Raw genomic sequence first — 11,547 nt, 5'->3', positions numbered from 1 at the left:
ATTTTGGTTTAGAGACTAGACAAAGTCAGATTAGATCCCTTCAATCAGAGCTTATATTGTTCTGTAGTCATTTTGGTTTAGAGACTAGACAAGAAAGTGTACAGATCAGATCCCTTTCTCATAATGTATTTCTAAATATCCTCTACTATGTAGTTATCATAATACACATGGATGAATCTTTTTGCTATTAGTTTATTTATTGTGTCCAGAATCTCCTTGATGAAACCCTATATAAGTATTTAGTTAATTTGCATGCCCAACTTTTCTCTCAGCAATATGATTTATTGGAGTAAACTAGACTTGAGTAGATGACCATGATCAAGATGACAAAAGAAGATCAGATGTTTCTTTGGTTATTTGTGTCATCGGGTTGATCTCTCATTGACATATATGTACCCTACATCTCTTTTAATTACACAGACATGTGAGAATACTATCTATTAGGCCCCTTGCTGAATGATTAAAAGTTACCATAGTTCTGTAAACATGATATTTTTGTGCAGTGGTTGTGTTTGCATATTTTGTGATCAATTAAAACATACAATATTTTCCCTCCACACCAAATACAAATCAATAATATTCATGTCAAGGGTATACTAATTGTTGGATGCAGATATTTAACCCCTGGGTGAAAAATTTATTCATTGAAATTTAATTGTGTAAATTACAATCTCCAATTCCACAGTAACTAATAATTTGTCTTGCGGCATACTACCATCAACACCAACAGATAGCCAAACTTGTGAAAATTCAATGATTAATTGCTAACAACAAAAAAACTAAGAAATGTTGCATATATATTTTAATTTTCCATGGCTTCCACCTTAAAAAATTCAAAAAAAATAATAACAATAACAAATAAATAACAAGAAGTGACTAATACACATGTAAATTTGTACTTTGTATGGATTACATTTATCTGTAAACATAATTACATTCACAAATACATTTATCTGTTAACATAATTATATTCACAAATACATTTATCTGTTAACATAATTATATTCACAAATACATTTATCTGTTAACATAATTATATTCACAAATACATTTATCTGTAAACATAGTTATATTCACAAATACATTTATCTGTAAACATATATTCACCAAATACATTTACCAAAATTCTTCAAAAGGATGACTTTGTGCATATATACATTTGTACTATAGCAACTGCAAGTTTTGGAAATAAAATTCGCAAAATTTAAATACTGATCATTACATAAGCTGAGCAGTTCTGGATTTCATTTTTTTAAAATAGGCTAATTTCTGGAACATTTTGGCTAAGTTAAATATTCAAGTTTTGAATTGATACTCTTTTTATGCATCAGAGTTAATAAATGAATGGTTAATTAAGAAAACAGTGGAATTACACAAAATCTATTTGATTCATAAATGCCTAGCTATAATGTAGAGCATAACAGAGCACAACTGTTTCCCAGAGAGATTTTTACACAGGTGTATTTTGTGTTTATCCATTCAATGACAAAAATCATTTGGGACAATACATTATGCATTATGTTAACTAAAACAAAATATTTTGGAATTTAGCCCATTTTTGAAAAAAATCTGAAAAATGTCCTTTGTGACATCACAGTTAAAATTGAGTCTCAAAAGCATGGCTTACATTTACTCCTTGTGAAAGTCTTTCTTCTAAAATTTAAAAATGCAACGAGTACTATTATACATTTTCTTTAAAAATTGTTGATGAATTTACAGAGCTAAATAAGCCATGTACCTTCTTTAGAATTTCCCCCATTTATATACAAAATAAAGAGATATGGTATGATTGTCAATGAGACAACTATCAAACAAAGCCTAAATAACATGAATTTTGGAAACTATAGGTCAACTTATAGCCACCAACAATGAGCAAAACTCATACCTTATAGTGAACTATAAAATGGCCCTAACATGACAAAATTGGAAAAAATGAATATGCCTGATTATCATTTTATTACTGGTAGAATTTTATCTGACAATAAATCACTTAAATTTTCTGTTCTATAACAATATTCAGATTTTTTCTATAATGATTCTCATCTTTGGTCAAAGAAATTATTGCACAACGAGTTATAAAAACAAAACTAATTCTACTATACCATTTTCTTACATTTGATTAATAGCTTTAATTGCACTTTAGTATATATTGTATTTATACAAGTAAAATCAGGATAAAGAGAGATGATAACTATTACATACTAAATATGATCTAATGAGGTAGTCTTTTAACTTTAGTTCATCAAATTTTGTAGTATCGAATCTATAAAATAACATAATTATTTGTTCTTAACACTTCTTTGTTGAAATGAATTATCATTGATATGGTCATAACTATAAATTATCTGTTTTCAAAACTTTGAATTTTTTGAAATGCTAAGGATTTCTACCCTAGGAATAAATTACCATAACTGTATTTGGCAAAACCTTTCAGAATTTTGGTTTCTCAATGCTCTCCAACCTCTCACTTTTTTTGGCCTATTTAACTTTTTGATATGAGCGTCAATGATGAGTCTTTGGTAATTAAAACTTGTGTCTGGCTTACAAAATTTCAAGCCTGGTATCTATGCTGAGTTTAATCAAACCTCAATCAACAATATTCTTTAGAGTCCTATTTCAAAGATGGATCCTATTCTTGAGCAAGTTGAAACTAGATAGAGCCTGTGTCCCTCACCTGCATCTTCAACAATAGCCACTTTTTTGTAAAATTATTTTTAAAGGGGAACAACTCTATTAAGAGCTAACTGACAATTTCAGTCATGTTGACATATTTGTAGATCTTATCCTGCTGATATTTCCTTTCTGAAGTTTTTATCATTAAAAGGCAATAACTCTAATAAGGAGTCGTCTGACGATTTTGGTCATGTTTGACTTATTTTGTAGATCTTGTATTGCTGATTATTTTTGCTATATAAAGTTTCTGTCTATCTATTATGATTTTCGAGATAATATGGAAACAAATTTTAAAATGGTAAAATTTGTCATTTGAGGGCAATAACTCCTATAAGAAGTCTTCTGACAGTTTTGACTTAAATAAACAATAGTAAGAGCTCACCATTCTGAACATTTTCACTCCTGTCAAAATTTCTTTTTATACAGGCTTTCAAAATAATAGGCAAAACTTGCATTTTCCCCTTATGTTCTATTTTTAGCCATGCCAAATGATGAGAAAAGCTCACTTGGCCGAAACAACTATTTTCAAAACTCTTTGCAGCGAGGTCTTTCAAACCAACTTCTGAGAGACCTAGGAAAATAGAATTTGTCAAATAATTAATGTTAAAAATCTTGCTCTTATATACTTGTAGTTCATTTTAAAGGATAACACATCCTTCATAGTATTGAGTGTCAATTGACATAAGTTTGAGATATTTACATCACTTTTGCAATTGGACATGAAAGGAAGTATACTTTCCTTTCAAATCAGGTTTTTCTTTTTATTCAAAATGTTAACCCCCAATAAAAAGATGTATACACTATCTCTGTGATGTTGAGGTATTACATTAGGATTTCTATAAGTGTATGATTCAAGTTTTTATAAATTAATGCTTATATGCTGTTATTGCTTTGAATGTTAGTTGAAAAACAAAATTAAAGAGTTTCCACACAGAAAAGACACTCAGAAGTGTCATCTCAATTTTCCTATGTCAGAAAAATAATCATAAATAAGATATGATGAGAACATAAGTTCTGTAGTACAAACATAATCAAGTATACAAAATAATGTATTATACATAATGGGAATTGTGTAAAATGTAAATAATCTCAATACAAAATGATACAATAAATAGTATACAGGACTTATTTACAAAGCATTATAACATGCCAATTGAAAATTTTAAACAAAAAACATGGGTTCGTCTCTTTCCTCTATTTCAAGTTGTACATATATAGGATATTAACTCCTTTACAAGAAATTGAGGTTCAAAAATATTGAAGAAATGCACTTCTACACATGATCATGTTATGAAGTAATTCTGTCAAGTTTCTGGGTCATGTTATGAAGTAATTCTGTCCAGTTTCTGGATCATGTTATGAAGTAATTCTGTCCAGTTTCTGTTGTAGGAAATTCACAATAACAAACTTTACTATATATGTGAAATGGTAAAAAACAATGTTTTTCTATACCAAAAATCCACAAAATCGATCTTTTATCTCTAGCATATCTGTGCACGGCATGAAGCCATTTAGTAAAATTCTTTCATTCCAAAATTAAATGCAGGAGAATATGTTCTGACAACTTTTTTTAAAGGGCGAACAGGCAAACATGTGAACAGATCAAAAACAATATATTTCACTCTTCAAATAAAGGAAACATTAAAAAAAAAACTGACAAATATATTTCAATATACACATACACTAAATAACATATCTACTAAGACACATGGTAAGAATGGATATCTCATACAGAGAATCGTATTGATAATGGTTAGATATTGAACAAGTTCTAAAGAATTGATCCTTATTTCACAAAAGGATTGTACCTACAACAAGACACTATCATTATGTGTATAATTAGCCGTTTCTGAATCTAATGCGTTCTGGGTAATATATTCAAAAGCATACACCAAAATATTGTGATTGCTTCAATACGTCCTAAACAATGGAAATTCAACCAAGGATGTAACATTATTTTCATTTTGTGGTACGAACAACGAAACTACCCATAGTCCTTTAGCCTCTGAAACGGCGAATTTGTAAAGACTGGTCAGATACTATACATCCTTTTATGAAACATGGACCTCTTTATTTAAAAGAAAACAGTGGCTATGCCTGATAGCTGAATTTTTCTCGTTATTATTGATACTGAGTTACAGAATGAGATTCCATTTAAGCTGCCAATAGTATTTTTATATCATACACATGTACAGTGCATATATATTTTGGGGACATGTTATTTGTTCATGTGAAAACAAAACTAATTCATACGATACAAAATGGTCGGTCCCCAGACTACCATCTGAATAAATAAACAATTAATTTGAAAAAGCAGGGATTAAATTAGTCAAATTTTATTTAAAGTCAAATAAAACAATAATTTATCTAAACTGTTTTCAGTAAATAACATTTCATTATAAAGAAAGTTGGGCTAAAAAATTCTAAAATTAACCAGTTAAAAAGGCTTTGAGGTAATATCTTGACTTTTTGAACACAAATAATATCTCAATCTAGCCAAACCGATCGGTACTGAAAACTTTAAAGATAAATTATCAGATCATTAATTTAAGATGATAAGTTCTCTATGCAGCTAAGATTTACAATATTTCATTTCAAAATTGAAAGAAGAAAACATATTTTTGTAACAAAATTATTAACACTGATTTACTCCCCCTTTTTCGAGGGTAACTAAAAATATGATTATATATTAATTCAGTTTAGAACTGGAAATACTGATTGTGTAAACAAAAACTTAAAAGAATGAAGTATTGAATTTCACAAACTGTACCAGCAGTTAGACAGAACAAATATACAATGTGGACATCTATTTCAAAATATCTTTGAACAAAATTCATTTCTTACAAACAATTTGTTCTATATTGAACAATGAATTTCAATCTTAAGATTTTTTACGAAAAGAGTCCTTGTGTCTCCAGACAAACATAAAAGGAATAACAAGTTTGAGTTCATTGAGGAACATAGTATAAAAGTAAATGAGCAAATGTAGCACAACCATTGTTTAGTATTGGTTCTGTATAAAATATCACATGGTTAAACAAATTTCAAGCTCTCTTCTTCTTCAAGTTAGGAATATCTGGTCTTAGCTCTTTATATTGCACCTGAAAATAAAAAAAAATATGATAAAAAATGTAGCTTACCCTTGAAAATATGTGTAAAGTTTGATATAGATGTTTTCTTTTATTTTCTAAATTATAACTTTTTAAAACATGAAGCACTCTTTCATTTTATATCCGTTATTATTATTAGTCTTAATCTTTATTTTTCACTGATAAGAAATTCATATTCAATCCTGCACTTTAATGAATCAAAATAACAAGACAGGCATGTAAGAAACAGAAGCACTGCATAAATATCTAGCTCTAAAATTAAACATTAATTTTCATAAAGAGTTGGCGTAGTATATAAAGTATGTAATGATGTCCCACATGTTGAAGAACTGTTTTACAATCTAATGAAATATAGTAGCAAAATATCATGGTTATACTATTGAGAATGTCTGTAATATCCACACTAATGTATCGTTATACATAACTGGAGACGTTCAAACATAAATTTAAAGGTTATAGTAGCTAAATTGTTATGCATTTGTACCTAATTTCATAAAAGTAGTTAGTGAAATAACAATAAAATCACAATAAATTTCAATGTCATCAGTAATAGTTTATCTTACTAAGGCCATGTATTATCATATTATTTTCAGATACTCTAAGTTGTTTAAAACATGAAGCAGGGCTGGTTTCAATAATAATAACCACTATGTAATTTTACAGATGTCATGTTACAGATTTTTCAACAATGAAGAATTTTACAGCTTTTTTACTAACCAATTCACTGTCTGAAGGAACACGAGATAAAAAGTCCAACAATTCATTATTTGGTATTGCATTAGGCGCTCGTAACTTCTTGGTAAATTTGTTGATTCCTGAAATGAGATCATAAACCATGATTACAAAATTATTCAGGAACTTTTCTCATATCTTCATACACTTTCAATACAACTGTAAAGTAAATAAGCATAACACGAAATCATGTGTCAAATAACATTCAGCCTTTATGAAAACTTGTAAAGATCAATAGCAAACAGTTACTGACAAGTTATGACAAAAAACATAATATGATTATATCAGTATAAATGAAATTTTTTAAACTTAAACCAAGCTAATGATCCATGAAATATGGGTCATGTAACTTTAATCTTATAGCATAGTCTGTCTCTCAAAAATGCATCTGATCATGTCACTATATGGCTGTATATCTCATAGTTTCTTAGAACTGACTGCAGATGTCCAGAAATAGACATGAATAACATTGAGTACTCCAATAATTTGCTCAACTCAATTGAGGCAACCTAAAAATTGGACTGGCATGAAACTTAATCTAAGTTATAATTAAAATATTGTACCAATATGAAACTCACCAAAGGTCTTGTATCAAAGCTACCCCAGGCCATCTTTAGATATTTACTGATATTAAACTTCCTTAGGGTAATAATAAAATAACTGACTGATGCAAAACTTACCCCAGGCCATAACTAGTACTCGGACTGGTATGAAATATAATAACTTACCCCAGGCCATAACTAGTACTCGGACTGGTATGAAATATAATATCACAGCACCAATACTGAGCAGAATAACAGCAAATGTTGACAGCCATGGAACTGTCCAATTAAATGTACTGAAAACATACCAAATAATCTTAATTTGTTTGGAGAACTTTCAAGGACTCTGTAATCACCTTTATACTCAAAGTTTGGAGCGGTGTCATATACATAAATCTTAAAAAAAAAATTTATTTACTTTAGCATTGTTTATTCTAAAAGTACAAGTTATGGATTATTCTAAAAGTACAAGTGATGGACTGAGATCAGATGTGATTTTGATCAGTATATAGTTATTACCCGTGCTACACGATTGGTGGTGCACCTGATAGAAACAGAAACAACAGGTAAAAGGTAACAGGATCTGTGTTTAGTTTTTTCTTCATTATCATTCATTACATTAGTTGTAGTACACTTCAAATACAAACTTTTCAATGTATGTACATTTGTATAAAATCAATATTCTACAACATAAGAAAGCCTTATCAATTCTAATCTGACGCTCTTCAAATGCTTTGAATACACACCAATGGTAAAATATGAATATATTGTATGTCAGCTGATCTGCAACGTCATGATTTGTTTGGTTCCCAATTGTACTTCCATGTTGTATGATTTTTATAAATAAGTTACCCAGAGTCAATAGGTGAAAAGGACTTCATTGAACGATGACGTAAGAATTCTAAGGGAAAATGCATGAATGTGAAACTGAAAGTCATCAAAACACGGAAACTTAAACAAACGATGATAAGAATTTGTTGAAAGCTAATTTTTTAAATGAAAGTAAGATAATCATTTAACTTCGTCCAAACCTGTCTAAGTATGTTATTGTAAATTGTTTAAGCATGTCACCAATTCAGATTTTTTTGTCTTTTACATCAATCTTAATAATGTGTTTAATCACAGAAACAGCAAATATTTGCCTTAAACCTATAGTGCTCCAATCCAAAAGAATTGCCGTCTTTATCCTATTAGAATAGAATAATTAATGGGGGCTTGAACTTATAATGATTTTACCATCCTATGTAAAATGCTTAACAGACTCTCTGACTTCTCCCTCCATACAATATAACTGATTTATCTCCTTACTTTTTAAATCTTTCCCCGAGTGATGCCACCATGTCCATTCCTTGTTGTACTTGTAGACATACTTCCTGGGCAGCTTTGTATATCTCATGGACACTCTTCTTCTCATCCTAATGTACAAAATATCAAATAAGTAATTGTTATTGACCATTGAATATTAATAAAACTTGTACATCGCTTTAAATGAAGAAAACTTGAAGCCGATACTATAGACAGTTTATTGATTACTAGAGTATTTGAATTAATGCAGCACACACATTATTTGCAAAGAAAACATGCCTACAAATTGAACTGTAAAAAACATGCACTTCCTTTCCTTTTTAATCATCAGATATTTAGTATTCATCACATATTTGTAGCAAAAACATTGGGTTTTGCATATGCAATAACGTCAGAACTGCTCAAGTATTATTTTTGACAAGGATGAAAAAACAGAATATTTCTGCCCAGGGCAAATAAAAAGTTTTGTTGCCCTACTCTGAATTACATCATAAGCCTTCCTACAACAATAACAGATGAGGAAGATTCTTCCACTTTTTTAAGCATTTGTTAAATATGTGATAAATAGATTACAACATGCCCTTTTCCATATCAGCCCTGGTATCATCCCTCTACCCATATGATCCCTCAGCTGGCCCCTTAGTCTTATATGGAGTCTCAGGAGGATACAAGGGATGATATAGAAAAAGACTTGTTACATGTATTATCTTTATATAATAGAAGTGTGAATTATGACATTTCAACAAACTCTATATTATATATGTGTTAAATATGATAAGGCCATCAGAAAAGGTTATACATAGATGTTACAGTATATAAGTTATAAATAGTTATTGCACTTCAAATTGTGCAAAGGCTCATAGCATAGAAAGTACCCCAGGAGAAGAATAAATCGGGAGTCATAAATCATTAACAGAACATAATTGAACAAATGAAAAATGTTTTCTAAAGAACAAATTAATCAGATGACTTAAAAATTTAGGACCAAAATCCCCATTCCATCACCTTTAAAAGAGACAAAATGATTTCTAAAATTTATAATTTTCGTGGGTACCAATTTTTGTTGATTGATAAAAAAATATATATTTTTTCGTGGATACTTGATTTCGTGGTTGTGTGAAATTCTGCATTCAAGCCTATAGAAAATATTTATTTCGTTGAACATTTAAAATTGTTGTTCACCTCTACCAACGAAATCCATGGAAATTGGTATCCTACGAATTACACTGAATCCACAGTACCTTGTTTTCCTAGAGATCTGAACCCCCTTTCTGAAAATCCTACATTCTCATTTGACCTCAGTTAGATCATTAGAATAATCACTTTTTATCAATGTCGTCAAATATTTCCTCTTGTGATACTGGAATTTTCTGGGAAATTGTTTTCATGTACACATATTTCATACATCACTGAACCACCTTTTTCAGTCCAATAACTTACACTTGAACCCCTTTAGAGCCTGCCTTCAACATTTCACTTTTGTCATTTTTATGTTTTATGATTTATGATATAGTAATGAGTGAGAAACACCATTCAGCAGAGAAAGAGAGTGATTTTACTATAAATAGTTTTAGGAAAAGATTGGGTGAAAAGTGAGATATTACTATAAAGCAGAATTATTAAGCAAACCCCAGCTCAAATGGTTAAAATGTCAATAAACCAGACGCAAATACAGGAAACAGTTCTTTAAACAGTTATTCAGGACATATCTATGGAAAATAAAATTTGGAAATGCTGTTTAGTGTCTATATATAATTTATGAATTGTACATCCTTTCAAAAGTACACATCATTTATGATAATAAAATTCCCAAAATACTAAAATTGGCAAATTTTAAATGTGGCAATCATTTTTAAGTAAAAGCTCTCCATCAACATCCAAAAACTATAGTTATTTGTTTTTAAAGAACTTTCATCATGTAAGAAGTAAAATGTCCCTGAATAAACTGTTTTGTCTGGGAAATTATAACCATGTAATCAAATCGTTGTTAGAAAGTTGAGGTGCAGACAGGTGTAAACTACCTGAAGAAATTAATTTACCTTTTTCTGCAAATAAAAAAAAACAAGAAAATGTTAATCCTTTAAAACCTATATATTGTTAACCTAAGAGTGTCCTTCATTCTAACATCTTGTTTCCAAGAAAATGTAACAATAAAGTCAAAACTTTCATGAAGATTTACTAAATATAAAAAAATTGTCATTTAATAGCTCATAGAAACAGAAAATTGTTTTTGCTAAAGCTGTCTTAAGAATGCATGGCATTATACTATCAGTGGGAATTCAAGTGCTCTTTGATAATGTTTTAGGCAAAGTCCAGAAAAGCGAAAGACAGAAAACTTACCCAGTAAATTGAAAGCTTTAGATTCACTAGTATATTGACTATTTTTATAGTTTTAGATTCACTAGTATATTGACTATTTTTATAGTTTTAGATTCACTAGTATATTGACTATTTTTATAGTTTTAGATTCACTAGTATATTGACTATTTTTATAGTTTTCCTTTGTGTTATTGAGGACTTTTTGTCCTCATATAACTTTTGCAAACAGAAATCTTGGGATTACTTGGAGAATTTTTTTTTTTAAAAACAAATCAGCACCTTTTCAGTGCATGACGTACACATTGATAACAAAAGCCACTTATGTCATTCAAAACAGAAAAAAATACCCCTGGTTTATAGTATCACATCTAACATGAAAAGGATCCAACATACAAGTTTTTTTGTTAATAATTTGTCATGCACCTTCATTCTTTATAAGTTCCCCAACCAATATACAATAGACCTACGACATTTATACAACAGTAATGGTGACAACCAATATACAATACACCTACGACATTTATACAACAGTAATGGTGACAAGATGTTTTTGGTGATCAAAACTTTGGGTTAATTCAATCATCTCAAAGAGATTACATATTTAACATGCTTCAAACAGCTAGCATTCTTAGTAGAACAATATATTTTTCATAGTTATGAGGCATATAAAACTACAGTCACTTGTTATAGGTAATTCATAAGTGAAGATACATATGTACATTGAGTTTAAAAAATCTGAAACAACCTATAATGGTTTACTTTTACAAATTTTGACTTGGATAGAGAGTTGTCTCATTGGCACTCATACCACATCTTCTTATATCTATAAAGTCTTAGTCCTAATAAAAAGTAACTAAAATATACTT

At 29.5% G+C, this 11,547-nt stretch overlaps 1 protein-coding gene across 5 annotated transcripts in view; it reads right to left on the bottom strand.

Annotated features, from left to right (window-relative positions):
* Nucleotides 1-787: 787 nt before the first annotated feature.
* Nucleotides 788-11,547, bottom strand: part of LOC127734272 (multiple C2 and transmembrane domain-containing protein 1-like) — a 104,790-nt gene continuing 94,030 nt past the window's right edge. For all 5 annotated transcript variants that reach the window (XM_052244037.1, XM_052244038.1, XM_052244040.1 and 2 more), the window contains 4 exons: nt 8,366-8,472; nt 7,244-7,353; nt 6,501-6,598; nt 788-5,774 (listed from right to left, as the gene is read on the bottom strand). In XM_052244037.1, coding sequence (XP_052099997.1) covers nt 5,718-5,774; nt 6,501-6,598; nt 7,244-7,353; nt 8,366-8,472 — 372 coding nt within the window. In that variant the 3' untranslated portion in view covers nt 788-5,717. The remainder of the gene's footprint in view (nt 5,775-6,500; nt 6,599-7,243; nt 7,354-8,365; nt 8,473-11,547) is intronic.

Source organism: Mytilus californianus, unplaced genomic scaffold (genome assembly GCF_021869535.1).
Source record: "Mytilus californianus isolate M0D057914Y unplaced genomic scaffold, xbMytCali1.0.p SCAF_3, whole genome shotgun sequence".
NCBI classification, from domain to species: domain Eukaryota; kingdom Metazoa; phylum Mollusca; class Bivalvia; order Mytilida; family Mytilidae; genus Mytilus; species Mytilus californianus.
Note: the sequence above shows the minus strand (reverse complement) of the source record. Positions and strands in the feature narration are given on the sequence as shown.